A 20088-nucleotide genomic window follows, 5' to 3' on the forward strand; every position below is an offset into this window, starting at 1 on the left:
TATTTTTTTTTTTTTTGAGACAGAGTCTCGCTGTCACCCAGCCTGGAGTTCAGTGGCGTGATCTCAATTCACTGCAACCTCTGCTTCCTGGGTTCAAGCGATTCTCCTGCCTCAGCCTCCCAAGGAGCTGGGATTATGGGTGTGTGACACCATGCTCAGGAATTTTTGAATTTTTAGTAGATACGGGGTTTCCCCATGTTGGCCAGGCTGGTCAGGAGTTTTGTAAACTGTGAGTCATGACCTATTAGTAGGTTGTGAAATCAACTGAGTGCACCATGAGAAGCATTATAAAGAAATGTAACGGAATGAAATGGAATGTAAAACAGAGGGCATCACAAGTAAGAATAAGTACTGCTTCCCCGAACTTCGGGTTATACATGTATACATATACAAGTACAGTGCATATGTGTGGTACTGGGTTACCATGTAAAATGATCTTCTCACTAAAGAGCACAGCAAAAGAGTTTGAAGGCTACTGTTTTAAAGATAAAATAGGCTATAACTCTCAAAGAGAAAATTACCTCTTCCAGCCACAGTTGATGGATTTGCTGTAGACCATTTGGATGAAAAAGGGCGACTGCAAGGTGTAAGAAATGCTTTTAGTAGGAAGACAATTTAACATTCCTCTGATAAAAACCAATAAAATACTACTGAATTTTGTGGAAAGTTGAGAAGTACTTCTTTTCTTCTTATTCTTTTTTTTTTTTTGGAGACAGAGTCTTGCTCTGTTACCCAGGCTAGAGTGTAGTGCCACAATCATGGCTCACTGCAGCCTTGACCACCCAGACTCAAGTGATCCTCCCACCTCAATCTCTCAAGTTAACTGGGACTACAGGTGCATGGTACCAAGTGTGCCTAATTTTTAAATTTTTGATAGGGATTGGGTTTCCTTATGTTTCCCAGGCTGGTCTCAAACTCCTGGGCTCAAGTGTTATCCTCCTACCTCAGCCTCCCAAAGTGCTGAATTTATACGTGTGAGCCATGGTGCCTAGCTGGTACTTCTAATTTTAACTTTCCTTTTACAAGTCACTTCAGAGCAGTTCCTCCAAATCATCACTTATCAATGGTGTCACAATTAGCTATGAAGCAAAAATAAAATAACTGGCAATGAATATCGACTGTAAGCCCTACAGAGATAGGGATCAGTTGCCTTTGTTCACTCTGCTCCTCAACACACATCATAATAACCACCAAAGAGGACTCGATAACAGTACTATTATCATTCACTTGTATCCTAAGATATTTTACTTAGAAGAAATGGGTAGTGTTATCACTAGCACATAGGAAACTCAACACAACCAAAATCTCTCTCACCTAAGTTGTCAGGGGTTATGTCTGTGTAATGTTTAAGATAACTATATTATTTGTATAACTATCTCCTAAAAGTTTTATTCTCTTAGATTGAGGCAGATCACTTCAAGGTTCACAGAATCTAAAGTTGTTTATGTTTTAAAATGTTATAATAGAGCAATATAAAATATCTTGCTTTAGATCCTTTGTCCTCAAAGTATGGTCCATGAACAAACATCATTTAGCATCACCTAGGAGCTTGCAAAAAAATGAAAAATCTCAGACCCCAACCCCAAAATTATTGAATCAGATTCTAGATTCTAACAAGATCTTCAGGTGATTCAGATATAAAGTCTGAGCATAGTTAATAAAAAAAGAACAAAAGCAACAAAGACAGCTCATTTCAGATGAGGAATTTATCCCAAATTTAAAAAGAAGTTTAAACAGAAATTTAAATAAGTTTAGATAGGTCATTATTCCTACAATAGTTATTTTTGAAATCAGATCATATCTGCTTTTAATCTGAAATACCTGTAAGAAATTAAACTGTAGTACAGTATTTGCATGACCCAGTGAGTGCCTGCTTAAATTCTTTAAGCACCCTAGGTGCCTCACTTGCCTCACCCTGGTCCCCCAGTCCTCCATCCGAGTTGCCAAGGCAACCAGCAATCTTTGTAGTGGTCAAGATCCCCAAAAGAAAAGAATTACAAAGAGGTAAGCTGACATTCTCTATTTTTGTTTTTTGAGAAAGAGCCTTGCTCTGTTGCCCAGGCTGGAGTGCAGTAGCACGATCTCAGCTCCCTGCATCCTCCGCCTCCCAGGTTCTAGAGAGTCTCCTGCCTCAGCCTTCTGAGTAGCTGGGATTATAGGCACCTGCCACTGTACCCGGCTAATTTTTGTATTTTTAATAGAAGTGGGGTTTCACCATGTTGGCCAGGCTGGTCTCGAACTCCTGACCTCAGGTGATCTGCCCGCCCTGGCCTCCCAAAGTTCTGGGATTACAGGCATGAGCCACCGTGCCCAGCCTAAGCTGACATTCTCTGAGCTGCTCATCCCTGGGGAAATCTGCAGATACATGGAGCAGGGCAAGAGCACACAAAGATGGACAGGGCCAGTGCTAGGAAGTGGAGAAGATATCGGAAATTTTAGCAATCTCATAGGGCTAGAGAGACAAAAAACCGGGTTATGGCTGCCAAAGCAGCAAGGATTTGAGGTAGCCGACATCATGATGAGAATGGAGTTACAGAGAACTAAGTCAGATACTAGATCATGTTGTCCCTTGAGGGATTTCCAGAATTTTTAAGCTGTGCCAGAGGTTAGAAGAAAAGCAGTAGAGTTTTTTTTACCAGTCACAAAGTGTTGCACAAGAATTCTCAAGATAACTTCTCAATCTCCATTATAATTCCTTCATTAAATGGGCTATTTATTGTTAAGTACTATTTTTGCGGTATTAAAAAAAAATGTAGTGCTTTCCAAGCTTTCACAGACATGAATATATAGAAGCAAATGTGAATCTAGAATTCTTTACCCAAAGAGAAGGAGTTATGCTGGCAAGTAATCCAACCCTTGAAACAACAGACCAAAATCAATAAGCATATTTGAGTTACCATTCTTTCAAGGCTTTACGTGAAAGCAAACAGACAGATATTCAAGTATCCAAATTAAGAAAGTTTAGGGAGTTGAGGAGAGGAAGAGACTAGTAATCATCATTTATATGATCTTACTTAAGACTTTCCTGTGAGCTAGATGAGGACCTGTCTGATTGTGGAAGAGATGCTACACTGCCAGAACTCTTTAAGTAAGTTTGAAGACTCTTCTGATAAGATGGCTCAAGGGAATTATATAATGTTTCAGCTTCACCAGGAAAGTGGTTTCTAAGACCCATATATGTCCTGTTAAAAAAAAAAAAAGAAAAGCAGATGAAATAATAGCTTTACATATTTAGACATTAACAGTAAAATGTGTACATTCAAGAAGGATGAAGATAAGCCCACTGGTTTTCAACATTGTCTGCTCTGTGTCAGGTGAACACTTTCTAAATTTAACAAGTTCCCATGGAAAGACTGAAGGCTTTTGAGAAAAGCAGATCTTGGTTCAAAACCTGTTGTGCCACTTAGGGTTTGTGTGGCCTTGGGTAAACCCTTAAGTGTCTAAATTTCAGTTGCCATCTATGGAGATAACACTATCTTTGGAGGATCATTCTAAGGATTAGAAAATAATATACAACAAGTACCTCATACAATATCAGGTACAAAATACAAACCTGATAAATGATATTTCTTTTTATTCATGATGAGAGTGAACAGGTTATGATTAAAAAAAGAATACTAATGATTACATATCAGTGGCAATATGTAGCAGGCTATTAGATGTCTAGTACAGATTTAATGGAGAAAAAACAATCTTAATTTTACTGGAGAGCTAGTCAAGGAAAATACTCACTTAGACACTTCTGATATTTTCATTCTCCCAATACATTTTGTTTAAAAAAAAAGAAAAAAAGATTAAACTGTCACAAAAATATACTACACCGACTTACTTTCTTGCCTCCACTCTGGCTTCAGCATCAGCATCATGAATTCCCTTTTTAATAGTTTCAACCAAGACGGCTGCATGTCTATAAAACAAATACATCTTTAGAGTTATGATAAAGCTGCATGTTTCACCACAAATGATACTTACTGCCTATATGCTACATATTAATCACAAAGAGGGTAGGTGAGGTAAATAAAAATAAATTAATTAGTACACAATAATAAACCTAAGACCATAAGATTTTCTAATTATCTGGCCCATATGTTTTATTCATGTATGGTTTCCTTCTAACAATCCAATCACTATAAATCAAAAAGTAATTATTTTATATGGAATTCAGATAGTGTATATAGTACCTAAATTTTTAACTTTTAATAAATTATAGAAAAAGGAATCTTCTGTGTGGTTCCTCACTAATCCACTATTGTAGAAATTATTTGCTAAGTGTGATCAGTTGCGATCTGACCAAATTTGAATAATAGCTGTCACAAAAAAACTTGAAATTTTATTATGCCTACATTAAATAACAAATTCAATTTTTAAAAACGAGCTTTAAGAAGTGAAGAATTTTCAAGAAAATGCAGAATTAGCGCTGTATCTCCCAAGCTTCAAACTTGAAACTAATGAGAAATACAGCCATGCAAATAGCCAGTAACCAATCAGTTGCCCACATTTTCCTCTCCTTCATCTCAGAGTTACATTAGACATTGCCCAGTACATACCTGACCAATGACATCTAACAGCTGGTGTGGAGAAACTTCCCCAAAAATATCTTTTAAAAATCTCTTTCCTCTGAAAGGAAGCTCCTCCCATCTTAAATCATTCATTACATGATTGACTGCACCTCAGGAAACTTATATGACTAGAGATACATTTTTAAACTTTTGCCCAACTCAACTTGGAGTATCCTATATAATCCATTCTATTTGAGAAACCCTCATCCATTCCACAAAGAAAAACATACAATTCATAGCTCTTATGATTAAGAGGGGTACAATATCACCACAGCTTTAAAGGAAAACCGGTACAAATAACCTTTGAAGCAAAATGAGAAGTAATGTAAAACCAATACCATCAACTTTTAAAGAACTAGTGACAATGGGGAGGGAAGCTGGAGGAAGGAACAGGCAACGCATACCTTTCCAATGAATGAGTCTGCCACTCCTGTAACAATAAATCTAAAAATTCAAATGAACGTCTGAAAAATAAAAGTTAAATGATAACTAAATGTTGTATTGAGGAATACATTAACACTTTTCTTTCTTTTATACTACTACACATTGCCCCCCAAATTTAAGCATAAGACAGGATTTTTAGATATCTTGTTTTTTTTTTTTTTTTTCAGACGGAGTTTCGCTCTTGTTGACCAGGCTAAAGTACAAAGTGCCATCTCAGCTCACCACAACCTCTGCCTCCCGCCGGGTTCAATCAATTCTCATGCCCCAGCCTCCCAAGTAGATGCAATTATTGCTATGCTAAACAGCTCAAAAGGTTTTAAGAGTTCCTCATAATTTTAACTTAAAATGTTTGTCAAATATAAAACTTAAGGCTGGGCACGATGGTTCACATCTGTAATCTCAGCACTTTGGAAGGCTGAGGCGGGTGGACCACTTGGGGCCAGGAGTTCGAGACCACCCTGGCCAACATGGTGAAACCCTGTCTCTATTAAAAATACAAAAATTAGCTGAGCGTGTGGCATGCGCCTGTACTCCCAGCTACTCGGGAGGTTGAGGTGGGAGAATTGCTTAAAACCGGGAGATGGAGGTTGCAGTGAGCCAAGATAATGCCTAGGGAACAGAGTGAGAACCTGTCTCAAAAAAATAAGAAAAATGTAACAAGTTTCACTTATTAATTTAAAAATATTTATTAAATATCTATACACTTGACATTGAAGATATACAGTGGTGATTAAGAAAGGCACAGCAATCTGGATCTTTCATTTTTATACTGTTTCCTTAAATATGTATATATATGACTTTACATAAAGTTTGTGTACATTTTCTCCTAAGTCCTCTATTTCTCAGTTTCTTCAGCTGTCTCATACTTGAGCTCCTCTCCTTCCTTGGTATTTGATGACAGAGCTCTGTTCTGTATTTCTTCTTTTATTAACATTTTTTCCTCCACTTTCCTTTAAACAGATGCTCACCTGGTTGGTGCCAATATTAGCCCACTTATCTTTTTAAGGTCTTTCTACTGGGGCAACATCATCTGTACCCTTAGTTCTGCCTATGAGATAATAATTATCACATCCAGTCCTACATCTCCAGCATTGGTCTGTCACTTCAGCAGTTAAATCAAAGTTCAAACTAGTTTATGGATATCTCCACATAGGCAGTGAATGTCAACTCAAACACTACATAGAAAACAATGAATTAATTCCTACCCTTTCAAATCTTCTCTTATAGCTCATGAATTACAGATTAGGAAATGAGAAATGGAGAGGTTAAATTAACTTGCTCAAAGCGATAGAGCTAGGACTTAAACCCTAGCATTCTGACTCCAGAGCTCACAGTATGAAGCACTTGACACCACCCTCCTCATCTATATCCAATTATCAAGTCCATTTCTACACATGAAATATTTTTGAATTTGTTAATTAAATAAAACCACCTTCAATCAATTATCAACACAGTTCAACACAGTTTTAGTCCAGACTCTGCCTCTCTTTTCTATGAATTATAACAGCTCCTACCTAATTAAACAATGCTTTTCATTGTTTCTTTTCAATCACTTTCATAGCTGGAGTAAAAACTAGGCTTGGACATCACCTCCTCATTAAAAATCCACAACTGTCAAAGATGCCTACTATCTATGAAATAATGTCAAAATTCCTCCTCAAAACATTCAAAGCCCTCCACACTATGACCTCAGCTACTCTCCAGCCCTCAACCAGCCTCTTTTCCCATTGAAGCCTTCCACTTATCATATGTTCTAGCCTCAGAGGACTATCTGATGGCTCTGCAACATATGGCATAGCTTTATATTTCTGCTTAGGTTGTACTCCACTCACTCTCCCTATAGTTAAAGGATTGCTCCCCATTTTTAAGGCAATTCTATAATATGTTTTCTGATTTTGTCTTCTGTCACATTCTTATTTCTCCAATTACTATTTTCCTCAATTTAAGACAGGGGTTGGTTAACCTGTTCTGTAAAGGGTTGGATAGTAAATATTTTAAGCTTTGTGGACCACATACAGTTTCTGTCTCATATTCTTCCCCCCACAACCCGGCATTTTTTTAACCACGCTTTAAAAATGCAAAAAACACCCTTAGTATGTAGGCTGTACAAAACCAGACTGTTGGCCACATTTTACCTGCAAGCTATTGTTTGCTGACCCCTGACACAAGATATATGACTGAACAACTATTATCAAAACTCTGAACCACTTAAAATAACAATGTTTTATTCCGCTTCTTCCTAACAAAGTATTTAATATATTTATCTAATTTAAAAAGGTAGAATTCTTTATAAACATCAAGTATACAAATCTTGTTTCTCCTGTCTTTCTTATTGTTGGTTACAGTGGTGTGGAAAGTTGTCAGAATCAAAATGAAGTCACTTGTGTTAAAACACACACACACACACACACACAGACACACAGACACAGACAGACAAACAGAGCTGAGGAAGGCCAGTAAGGGAGCGCTCTCATACATAAATGACTGATAACAACAGCTATCACCAAAGACTCCAAAAAAACACAACCTTCCACAAAGGTTATAACCATCCTAAAAAAAAAAAAAAAAAAAAAAACTTTTGCAAGGACATCTACCCAGCAATTGCCTGTCCAACCGCAACTTGGCTTCACCCTTCTTACTGATCCTTGTAACCCAGGATAAGTATCTCAAAACAATTATGTAAGACTCCTCATCTTTCCTTTAAAAACCTTTGTTTTTCTTTATCTCCCTGAATATGCACATAGTTTACTGTTTTACGCATATTAGCAGTGCGATGCTCATTCCTCCATAAATACTAATATCATTTTCTTTCAAAGGGCGTCTCTGATATTTAGGTTGACAGGTATGATGTGAAAAATTGTAGAAACAGGAGAGAGACACAGAGACAGAGATAGACACTAATTGAAAGACCTGATAGGGCTATTTACTTTGTTCCAAACACCAGGTTATATTCTACTAATGTGTATCTCATTTAATCCTTATGTTCTACGGGGTTGACATTATTAGCTCTACTAACCTATGCAGGGACTAAGATTCACAGCAGTTAAATAATTGCCTAAGGTAGAATTGTCAGTGGCAGTGGAAGGACTCTAGCCCAGACCTGACTCTTTACTCCTTGTTCTCTGAAAACCAAGGCAACCAGCAGCCCAAATAAACCAAAGCTTAATAAGATAAAACTGAGAAAAGTGGGTGCTCGTAATAATCACTTCATCCCTTCTCCCTTACATGAAATATGATTTTTTAAAAAACCACTTTTTAATGATTTTCTGGAAGGCAAGAAATTAATGACCAATTCTTGCAACAGACCAAGAATTAAACAATGCAGTATCAGAGCTACATCAAAATAATAATAATAATAATAATAATAATTAAAAAATTTAAACTTACCTCCTCACAGGAACTGATTTTGATGTGCAATTGCTTGTTATTAAAGGTATAAGTCTGGGTACATGAGTATGCTGAAAAAGATGTTTTAGAAAAGGTTGAAAATACTACGCACTTCACGCAGTCCTTTCTTCTATTTGCCTTACATTCAAGTATTTAGTTATGTTGCAAGAAGACAAAAAGACCAGAAAAGAAAGAAATCAAGATCAGTCTTGAAAAGTTTTCCCGAATTAAAGTAACAGTAATGATGATACAGTTTCAAAAGGACAGGTGTGGATGTAATATTACATAACAAAGAAAAGTTAACTGTGTAACTTCAAAGAAGTGTTGGACAATATAGTTTTGGGGGAGAGGGAGTACTAAGGCAGCCAAATTTTCTGAAGTATCATGGCTATTGCTGGTAAAAAATTGTAATTACAATGTCATCAAAGCAGGTAGTTAAGTGAATCTATATCCCTAACTTCTGGGAATGGACTATGAAATGGTGATTTTAATAGAACTTTCACTTTATTCTGGCTGAATCATCTCTCTCTAGAATTCAAGTAGAAGTTCAATACACATAATCTTCTGATTTCTATTAGTAATTATTATGCTCTTCTTTAGTGAAACAAACACTAAAAAGTTTATAATAGACATTAACATAAGCATATATTTAATTCCTTAAATTTCCTGTATTCCTTCTGAGCTAATGGTACAGGCTGGGTTTTCTAGGAAGCAGGCTATGAGATGGAGTTTAGCATGCAGGATATTTGTTAGGAAATGCCCTTGAAAGACAAATATCACATGTTCTCACTCATTGGGGAGATAAACAAAGGTGGACCTCATGAAGATAGAAAGTAGGCTAGTCATGATCAGAGGCTAGAAGGAGCAGTGGGGAGTGGGGGATGAAAAGAGGTTAACAGGTATAGAGTTAGAACAAATAAGATATAGTGTTCAATAGATCAGTAGGGTGACTATGGTTAACAACAATCTATTGTACATTCAAAATAGCTAAAAGAGAATAATCAGAATGTTCCTAGTATAAAGAAAAGTATTTAAGGTAATGAATTCCTAATTACCCTAATTTGACCTTTAAACATATGAATGCATTAAAATATCACATGTACTCCCAAAATATGTACATCTATTATATATTAATTTTTTGTAAGTGCCCTTGGCATTAGCACCTGTGGAAGTGAGAAGAAGGAAGTAGGAGTGGAGTGAGCAGAGGAAGAAATGGAACTTTGATGCAACCCAAGGCTATCTTTGCCCAAAGCCATTAGAAAGCTCTAGAACTGAAATGCTCCCACGGAACCCTCTTGAATTGGTCCTACATGGCCAAACCTTTACACTTCCACATCCATCAGCCATTGGCTATGGGTAATACTGGGAAGGGCAAGCCCTTGGGAAAGGCAGCTCTCTAGCTGAAATAATCCTTTAAGAGACTGGCAGCTAAAGGCTATCTACTAACAGTTCTCCTGTCATTGGAGAAGTAAGTTTTTCATTGAAGGATATGGCACAACAGTGTTTGCCACAGCTACCTCAACCAAAATAAAAGGAAAAAGCTTTTTTCAGCTACTACAGAGAGAAACCATTTACAGACTTGAAGCTGTTGAAGATGAGAATAATGCAAGAAAGTGTGCTGACATGCCTGTTAGTCAACTGTTCAATTCAGCATGGAAGGACTCTGTGGACCTGCTCCCAACGGTATCCACAAGAGCCCATTTCCCAAACATTACTGTGGAGGTAAAGCCCATGGAGATCCCCTAGACACAGCTATAAAGGAGGTCTTACTTACCATACTCCTCCTCTTTCTTTTCTAACCTCCCAAAAATCCTAATGCTGGGTTAACCACATCTACGACAGTGGCAAGGACGGGGAGATAAACTGACCTAACGATTGCTACATCATATTCAGGGGGAACTGTACCAAAGGAAAGTAAAAAATTACCTCAATTACTGAAAAAGCATTTAATCAAACACTAAGAAAGATTTACACTTTATTAATACAAGTTGACAAAGGGGAAAAAATTAAATAGAGAATTAGAAATTAAGTAGAGCAATCTAAGGAAGCAGACCCTTAGGAAATAAAACAAAGAAAAACTGTAGGTAACATTTAAAACTCATTGTATTATTGGTGCGATGACAGGCTAGTATAATAACATAAAAAAGTTTGTGAAAAATGAGCAATTTGAAAACAAAGCATAAAGAGTAAAGCCTGAGAATCACAAAATGGGTACTTTCAAACAAGTAGAATTTAAAGGAATTTTTCCTGAGAATACACACAGATGTAAGACAAAGAGACAAAAAGTTATTCAAAAAATGATAAATGACATCGAGGATTTCAGAATTTGTGTAACAAAAGTAAGAACAGGAAAAGATCTGAGCAAATAAGACAGAAGTACTAAATAAAGAAAAGATTCATAAAAACTAACATAAATTTAAGATACACCCATTTCAGTCAAAAATCCTTGTCTACTGTTTAAGAATAGTATTAGTAAAAGACAATTAACTCCTAGACCTGCTGTGAGGAAACTCTTCACACAACGGGACTACTTATAAAACTTCCTAAAGGTTGGCTGGTGGTGGTGGTGGTGGTGGTGGTTTTGCTATAAAATAATCAAATAGTCTCATTTTTAGAGACAACAAAAAAAAGTTAAGAAAACAGGTCAGATGTGATGGCTCATGCCTATAATCCCAGCACTTTGGAAGGCTGAAGCAGGAGGACTGCCTCACCTTCCCAAAGTGCTGGGATTAAAGGCGTGCGGCATGAGCCAGGAGGTCAGAAGTTCAAGACCAACCTGACCAACATAGTGAAACCTCACCTCTACTCAAAATACAAAAAGTAGCCAGGCGTGGTGACAGGTGCCTGAAATCCCAGCTACTTGAGAGGCTGAGGCAGAAGAACAGCTTGAACCTGGGAGGCAGAGATTGCAGTGAGAGGAAATGGCGTCACTGAATTCCAGCCTGCATGACAGTGCGAGACTGCATCTCAACACCACCACCAACAAAAAGCAATTGTGAAAGAAAAGGAAAGTGAACCTGAAGTTCAACAGTCAAATTTTCAGTTCACATATTTTGAACTGGCAAGGAAGAGTCAATTCAAAAGATAAACACATATATATTGAAAAGTGAGAAAACACTAAAGCAAAACAAGAATGACCCAGAATCAATTTTTAAAAAGGAAGTGAGAGTATACCAATAAACAATGGGTCAGAAATAAAAGCAGTAAAAAAAAAAACAGTTAATTACAATTGCTAAAAATAAAAATATCTTTGTTAAATTTAATTCAATGGGTAAGGGACAAAATGACATCAATGAAATAAAATGTATATGTATACTTTTTAAAAGGAACATAAAGATTTTATTCTTGACAATAAGGAACTTCTAAATCACAAAAAAAAAAAAAAGAAAGAAAGAAAAAAAGCACAATGAACAGAAAAAAAATTATAAGATAGAAAAAAATACTATTTCAAGATGATAATAGTAAAAAACGTTGACCATACATAAAGTACATATATCAAGAACTGTTAGAAAAATGAAATTGACAAGAATCAGAATTTGTCACATAAAGTTTTTTTTAATGAGACCATAAAAAACTTGAATAATATAAATAAAACATAAGCTAGATTCAGTGATGGGCAAAGTACTCAATTCTCTACCAAAGAATTCTATATTTGTAAATGCTAATAGACTACCTATATAAACTGATGACATACTAGAACACAAAAATTCAAGGCATTCACCAAAAAATAAATCATACAACCAAATTCCCTGATCAGAATGTCATGAAATTAGAAAATAATGACAATAAGAACAAAAGCACCATCTAAAAATGAAAACAATATTATTATACAATTCAAAGTTGAAATGGAAATTACAAATGATTGAAAACACAAATTAAAGAGAATGTGGTAAATTTAAATCATTGAGATGCTGCCAAAGTCAAACTCAGAAGAAAACCCAAAGCCTTAAACAATACAGAAAAAGCAATGCAAACTGTCTAAAGATATTCCACAAAAATCTAAAAAGATAAAATGAGCCAAAAGTTGAAAAAAAATATAGCGAAACTAAAAAATCAGAAAAATTAAATAATCTTACTAGAGTCAATAAAATTATAAGTTGAAGTTTATAAAGAACCCAAAATAATGCTTCTGCCAAGTATATATAAAAGAATGTATAACATTCTAATTAGAAAAAGTCAGCTGGATACAGTAGCTCACACTTGTAATCCCAGCTACTTGGGAGGCTGAGGCGAGAGGAATGCCAACATTTCGAACTAAAGATTCAAGATGCCCAGAGTCTAAAATGTTGGAAATGTTACTAGATAATCTTAAAGGCCATTAAACTCTAACAGCATAACAATATATTAACAAAATATGTAAAACTGGAAAAAAATTCACAGAATACTTATTCATTTAAATGAATGCCAAAATCTTACTAAGTATTAACCAACTGAATCTAGCAGTATCTTAATGCACAACGGCCAAGCAGAATTTAGTTCCTGAATGTATAATGGATAATGAAAAAACAACAATAGTCATTCATATATTTTTATTTTTTTATTATTTTTTTTAAAGATGGGGTTTCACCATATTGGTCAGGCTGGTCTCAAACTTCTGACCTCAGGTGATCCGCCCGCCTCAGCCTCCCAAGGTGCTGGGGTTACAGACGTGAGCCACTGCGCCCGGCAACAAGAGTCATTTATAAAGATATTAAAGGGTTACCTGATAAAATTCAATATTTATTTCCAATCAAGATTTAGCAAAATGTGAATAGTAGAAAATTTCCAAAATCTAATATACTATACTCATAGAAACCCATTTAAAAAATCATATTTAAAGTTAAATATGATGCCACCCAACTCAGGGATAAAACAATCATTTCAATAATTCCCACTATACTTCCTAACGTTGTTACAAAAGTTCTGAATTAAGGTTGTCTACAATCTTTAGAAAAAGAAGGAAAAGAAAAGAAGAGAGGGGGAGGCGGGAGGGGGGAGGGAAGAGGAGGGGAGAGGAGGGGAGGGGAGGGGAGAGGAGAGAAAGCAAGCAAGCAAGCTAAAACGAGGGAAAAAAGGATCATTTTTGAAGACTTTAAGTAAGCACTTTTAATTTTATTGGTGAAAAAGAACATTTCCTGGTAAGGCAGTATTAGGAATAAACTTAATTTTTTTAACAGGAAAGGAGAAACTGATCAAAGAAACTGAAATACATTTAAGAAACAGACTTAACATATTTATGGAAATGTATTACATGAAAATGGCAGCATTTCAAGAAAAGGCTACATTGTAATTCACCACATGCTACTGGGTCAATTGGTTTTGTATTGGGGGAAATATCACGTTAGAAATTGCGTTTCACACGAAAATAAAATCCAGTTAGATCTAAACCTAAGAAAAAAAAATCACAGAAGTTCTAAATGATTGAATATTTTTGTGTTACTGTGAAATGGGAAAGGTAATGTTTTAACTATAATAAAACCCACAAAATGAACAAGTCTCAATACACAAAAATGTAAAATTCTGAAATATAACAAAAGAGCTTATATATTACTTGAAGAAATGTCAGACTGTAGAAAATACCACAACACATACAACACAGAATTAATATCCTTATGATATATAAAAAGATCTTAGAAACAAGTGAGAAAAAATGTACAGAGTATACACTGACAACCCATAGAATTATAGAAGGAAAAAAATAGCTAACATCCCTAATAATGCAGGAAATGCAAAGTAAAATATGAAATAATGCTTATTAAATCATAAAACCTTAAAGATACTGATAAAAGATAATATTGGCAAAGGGATGGAGAAAAAGGACTACAGGAAGAAGACTGCAGGAATGAGACTAGTGAGAATAATGGATAATTTTTGTTTTTTGAGACAGAGTTTCACTCTTGTTGCCCAGGCTGGAGCGCAATGGTACAATCTTGGCTCACAGCAACCTCCACCTCCCCGGTTCAAGCGATTCTCCTGCCTCAGTCTCCCGAGTAGCAGGGGACTGATTAGAGGCATGTGTCACCACACCTGGCTAAATATGTATTTTTAGTAGAGACAGGGTTTCTCCATGTTGGTTAGGCTGATCTCGAATTCCCGACCTCAGATGATCCGTCTGCTTTGGCCTCCCAAAGTGCTGGGATTACAGGCGTGAACCACTGCACCTGGCCTGGTGAGGATAATTTGATGCTACATCCTTAAAAGAAAACTAATTTAGACATTAAAAAGAATTACAAATATGGATAAGGAGAGCTGCCCAAGCACGTGAAGTTTAAAAAAGAAGCTAGGCTGGACGCGATGGCTCACACCTGTAATCCCAGCACTTTAGGAGGCTGAGGCAGGCGGATCACTTGAGGCCAGGAATTCGAGACCAGCCCGGGCCAACATGGTGAAATCTTGTCTCTACTGAAAATACAAAAAATTTGCTGGGCATTGTGGTGGATGCCTCTAGTCCCAGCTACTCAGCAGGCTGAGGCGGGAAAAGTGCTAGAACCTGGGAGGCAGGGTTGCAGTGCACTGAGTTTACTCCACTGCACTCCTGTCTGACTGAAAGATACGACACCATCTCAAAATAAATAAATAAATAAATAAATAAATAAATAAAGTTAAAGAATATATTATATATATATTTACATTTTCTATATGTATAGCAAATACATTTATATAGGCACAGAATAGAAGTTTAGAAAAGTACACATTAAATGGCTAGAGTGATTAGTAACAAAGGAATAGAATTGAAGGGGAGAGATTTGCTTTTTCAAATCTGTTCTTTCAGGCATCCTCAAGATACGAAGAGAAATACAGTCATGCCTCAATTAATGATGAGGATACACTCTGAGAAATCCATTAGGCAATTTCATCATAGTATGAGCATCATAGAATGTACTTGAATAAACCTATATTGGTATAGCCTACTCTACACCTAGGCTGTATGTTATACCCTATTGCTCCTAAGCTACAAACCTGTACAGCATATAGCTGTACGGAATACTCTAGGTAAGAGTAACACAATGTTAAGTATTGTATTTCTGAACATATCCAAAAGTAGTAAAGCTACAGTAAAAATACAGTATAATCTTACAGGACCACTGTTGTATACGCAACCCATCAATGACTGAAACTTTCTGAGGTGGCACATGACTATAAAAAATTTGCCTTTTATTATTTTCTGTAATATTTGTGACTATACACACATGTAACTATATACACATATATGTACTCATACGTACATGCATGTATATATTATATTCCATATACAAACATGTTACTTTGCAATGCTCTGGTTCTATAATGACCATCTATGGCTTTTACTTTCAGCAGAATGATTCAAAAATAATTTGCCTTTGGGGTTCAAAAAGAAATCCAATGACTTATTTAGGTGCATTGAGAGACGGGGATGGGGTGGGGTGGGGAAAGGAGAGAAAAAGGAGGAAGAAGAAAGAAAAAGTGGGTGGGGGAAGTGGGGAGAAGGCAGCAGTGGAAAAGGAGAGAGTAAACCTACCCGAATGATAAATCTGATTGCTGCACATCCAGAAGTTGCCATGACTTTTGCACTATTGGGGACCAGATTAAAAAGTGTAGGTACAATGGCTTCAGCGCCATGATCAAATTTGTTTCCCAAAACTGTTGAAAGGTGGCTACAAAGGAAGATGAAAAGTATTTTTTAATAGTTTAACATTAAGTACAGATAGAACCATATAATTTTAAATATGATTTTACTGAATTAGCTTAGGAATTTTTATTTCAATCAGTTGTAATTGCAGTAAAACAGACGAGAGAAAGGGAAACCTAGATACTACATATTCCCTTTTTCCCCTATCTTTTAACTGGCTAGTCCAAAGTTGAAGTCTGGCATTTTCTCATCTGTTTGCAATAGCACTTGAAGAAGCCATTTGATTTCAGAATTTATTAACTCTAAGGGCACATGAGATGAAATAATCAGCTCTGATGGTTCTGACTTTTGGTCTTTATCCATGAGATATTTCCATTTTGATGATCCATTATCAATCCCAAATTCAACATATTTTTACAAACAAATTCAAAATCTTAAATCAATGCTCCTCAAAATGTTCTCCATTTCTATTAACAGTATCACCCCTTTTTAGTCATAAATACTCCCTAACTTCTTTAGAGTAGGATTTCCAAATCTGCAGTCAAAAATACAACTCTACCGTATTTTAGTTGGGTAATCTTTAGGACATCTGACTTCTCTTTCCAATTGTGTAGTTTAACAACTAAATTAGCCTTTAATTGTATGATTTTAGTTAAAACACTTAGGAAGGATATTGTAATCACTCAAAGTGCTGACAATGCTTGCAATACTGGTTAATTTCTATATAAGTTATTGAAAATACATGGCTGGGATAGAGTTAGCTTCAATAATTCAGGTTCTTGATTCAAAGAGGTCAGATTCAGACCTATTTTCTAGTGCTATTATGTTAGTTTTCCAATGTCTGAACTCACAGGCAAAAAGGAACCTCAAATGAAAAGCAAGGAGGTGTGGATGTTTGGATGTTGTCTTCCTTTAAAGGGCATGAGTTTTACTCTGGTAGGCAGGTAATGTACTTGGGAATCAGCTTGATCTTTACAAGCTTGTTGGGAGAGGCAGAGTCTAGAGTTGCCTTACTTTATAGCTGGTTTAGTACTATTCCTATGCAATGGCCTTTCTGGGGTTTCTACTGACTGCCTTGGGTGATCACCAAGGTTTTTCCATTCTGGTTGGTCAGATCTTAAACCTCTCCTATGAGCTCTGGGAACTGTTTATCCTACAGCTCCCAAGCATTAGTTCCTTTCCTTCCTCAGGGAGTCGTACCTTTCATATGGACAGGTTAGTGTGCAATCTAGACTTATGGGTTCCCATATACAGATCTCTGCAGCTCTTTGTGTTTGTGTGTATGTGAATCTCCCCTCTTCTCTCCAGTATTCTGCACTGACAATTTTGACCACGTCAGCCTCTGAAACTGTAATATTTGTTTCCTCACCTCGGTGAGATTGCCTTGCTTTGCTTAGGTTCCCCCTTCCTTCCCCATAGTGCCTCCAGGTCAAAACTTACACTGTTCAACATTATTTGTATCTTTTAAGAATTCCATTCCTGCCCTGTCTGCTGTCTAGTATCTAGAAACAGATGTTTTACATATATTGTCCAGTCTTCTGCAAGAGAGCTAGTCATATTGTAAGTGTATGGATAGTAGGTTTTCTTTGTTAGTTAGAGATACTGGATCATTTTAATATACTAAGACTTGTATCTTGCAACTGTGCCAAAGTCCCTTTATTACAATAATTTATCTGTAGATTCTCTTGCAGTTTTCTGCAGATAGTTATATTGTCTGCTAATAATGGCAGTTCTGTTCCTTTTCTTGCAATCCTTATATTGTCTTTTTTTCATTTCTGACTAGAATATCTAATATAATCCTGATTAGAAATATTGGTAGTAGGCACTGTTGTGTTCCCTATCTTCAAAGGAATGAATATGCAACAACACTGCTTAGATCAGAAATAGTAATAAACAGAATTTAAGTTCTACCATCTTTGTATTGTAGAAGACTACAAACTTAAAGTTTAGATTTTGCTAAGTTAACGATGCATGTTGTAATGCCAGGATAGTTGCTAAAATACCAGAAATTGTTTAACATCCAAACTAGTAGTGACAATATAGCCACTTTCCAGGCTCATTCATTTTCACCTTATACTTGTAGAGTTAATGATAAAAAATCTACCAGTAGGCTTTAGACACTTTAAATATCTTTATACCAACCTTAAATTGTTGATATAAAGAGCTGTTAAGGAATTTAAAAAAAAATCATACCAACTGAATCCTTACGTATAATAAAAATGATTTGGGGATCATATACTTTTTTGGCTATCTTGCTACTACTTGACTTAATGAGCACTGAATCAGTGAGTACTAAATTCATTCATAAAAAACACTTACCCTTTTATGATACTTACGCTACAGTAATGCAAGCTTCTCTAACCACCTGGGATCTCAGATCCTTAGCTGAAAGTTTAAGTGCTCCGTCCAACAAGCGTAAATGTTGAAAAAAGCAATCATACTGTGCAGCTCCAGCAACAAGCAGTGATCGAATTTTCTTCAGCTGAAATAAAATGAATTTTCATTATTGACAAAAAAAGGTGAAAGTGCAACAACAAAAACAAAAAAGCTACCTAAACTACATGATTCAAACAAAAGCTTTCTAAAAAATAAAACATATGTAATGTTTCATTATATTACTATATTCTGACATTTTAGTGGCATTAAACATATCTTGTACATAAACATGCCAACAAAAAGCCGTCTGAAAAATGACATTATAGATTGTTATAAGCACAATGGAGAAATGTAATCTATAAGTACATCAATTGTAAAGTTTTAAGGGAATCTTTCTATTTTATTTATTTATTTATTTGTCTTTTAGCTTAATCTCCAGTGAGTCTTTTTTTTAATTGTGGTAAAATACACATTAACAAAATTTACTATTTTAACCATTTTAAAGTATGCAATTCAGTGGCATTAAGTGCATTCACAATGTTGTGTGACCACTACCGTCACTATCTATTAAGGGAGCCTATTTTTTAAAGTGTCAAATTTAGAAACCTTTAGCATTACTATATTTTTTGACACAGTCTTGCTCTGTTGCCCAGGCTGGGGTGCAGTGGTGCTACTGCAGCACACTGTGAACTGTACCTCCCGGGTTCAAGTGGTTCTCATGCCTCAGCCTCCCCAGTAGCTGGGATTACAGGTACATACCACCATGCCTGGATAGTTTTTGTATTTTTAGTAGAGATGGGATTTCGCTGTGTTGGCCAGGCTGGTCTCAAACTCTTGGCCTCAATGGACCCACCCACCTCAGCCTCCCAGCAGGAGTGAGCCACCACATCTGGCCTGCTGTCGAATTTTTTATTTTAAAAATTTTAAATTATGGATACATAATAGTTGTACATTTTTATGAAGTACACGTGATTTTTTGATAAAAGCACACAATGTATAATAATCAAATCAGGGTAACTGGGGTATCCATCACCTCAAACATCAATCATTTCCTTCTGTTAGGAACATTCCAATTCCACTCTTTTAGTTATTTTGAAATATACAATAAATTATTGTTAACTACAGTCACCCTATTGTGCTGCCTAACACTACATCTTATTCTTGTTTAACTGTATTTTTGTACCCTTTAACTATCTCCTCTTTATTATCCCCATGCAACCCCCAACTACCTTTCTCAGTCTATAAGAACCATTATTCTACTCTCTATCTCAAGTTCCATTTTTTTGTTAGCTTCCACATATTAGTGAGAACATGCAATCTTTTTCTTTCTGTGACTGGCTTATTTCACCAAACATAATGTCCTCCAGTTTCATCCACGTTGTTGCAAACGACAGAATCTCATCCTTTTTATGGTGGAATAATATTCCAGTGTGTATATGTACCACATTTTTCTTATCCATTCATTCACTGATGGACGCTTAGGTATATTCCATCTCCTGGCTTTTCGTGAATAGTGTTGCAATAAACATGAAAATGCAGATATCTTTTTGATATATTGATTTATCTTCCTTTTGATATATATCCAGTAGTGGGATTACTGGATCATATGGTGGTTTTTTAGGTGTTTTATTTTTGGTTGTTTTTTTAAAGAAACGTCCATACTGTTCTCCCTGCATGTGGTGGCTCACGCCTATAATCTTAGCACTTTGGGAAGCCATGGCAGGTGGGTCACTT

The 20088-nt window shown here is 36.0% G+C and overlaps 1 protein-coding gene and 1 long non-coding RNA gene across 51 annotated transcripts in view; one reads left to right on the top strand and one right to left on the bottom strand.

Annotated features, from left to right (window-relative positions):
- CLASP2 (cytoplasmic linker associated protein 2) overlaps positions 1-20088 on the bottom strand; it is a 234298-nt gene that overhangs the window by 120184 nt on the left and 94026 nt on the right. For all 50 annotated transcript variants that reach the window (XM_032269320.1, XM_032269052.1, XM_032269259.1 and 47 more), the window contains 7 exons: positions 18315-18460; positions 15868-16003; positions 8391-8461; positions 4964-5023; positions 3830-3907; positions 3015-3182; positions 522-577 (listed from right to left, as the gene is read on the bottom strand). In XM_032269320.1, coding sequence (XP_032125211.1) covers positions 522-577; positions 3015-3182; positions 3830-3907; positions 4964-5023; positions 8391-8461; positions 15868-16003; positions 18315-18460 — 715 coding nt within the window. The remainder of the gene's footprint in view (positions 1-521; positions 578-3014; positions 3183-3829; positions 3908-4963; positions 5024-8390; positions 8462-15867; positions 16004-18314; positions 18461-20088) is intronic.
- LOC116543684 lies at positions 7454-17920 on the top strand. Its single transcript, XR_004265669.1, has 3 exons — positions 7454-7541; positions 15293-15295; positions 17909-17920. It is a non-coding gene; the product is annotated as an uncharacterized LOC116543684 (long non-coding RNA).

Source organism: Sapajus apella, unplaced genomic scaffold (assembly GCF_009761245.1).
Source record: "Sapajus apella isolate SASKATOON/1434 unplaced genomic scaffold, GSC_monkey_1.0 scaffold4, whole genome shotgun sequence".
NCBI lineage: Eukaryota > Metazoa > Chordata > Mammalia > Primates > Cebidae > Sapajus > Sapajus apella.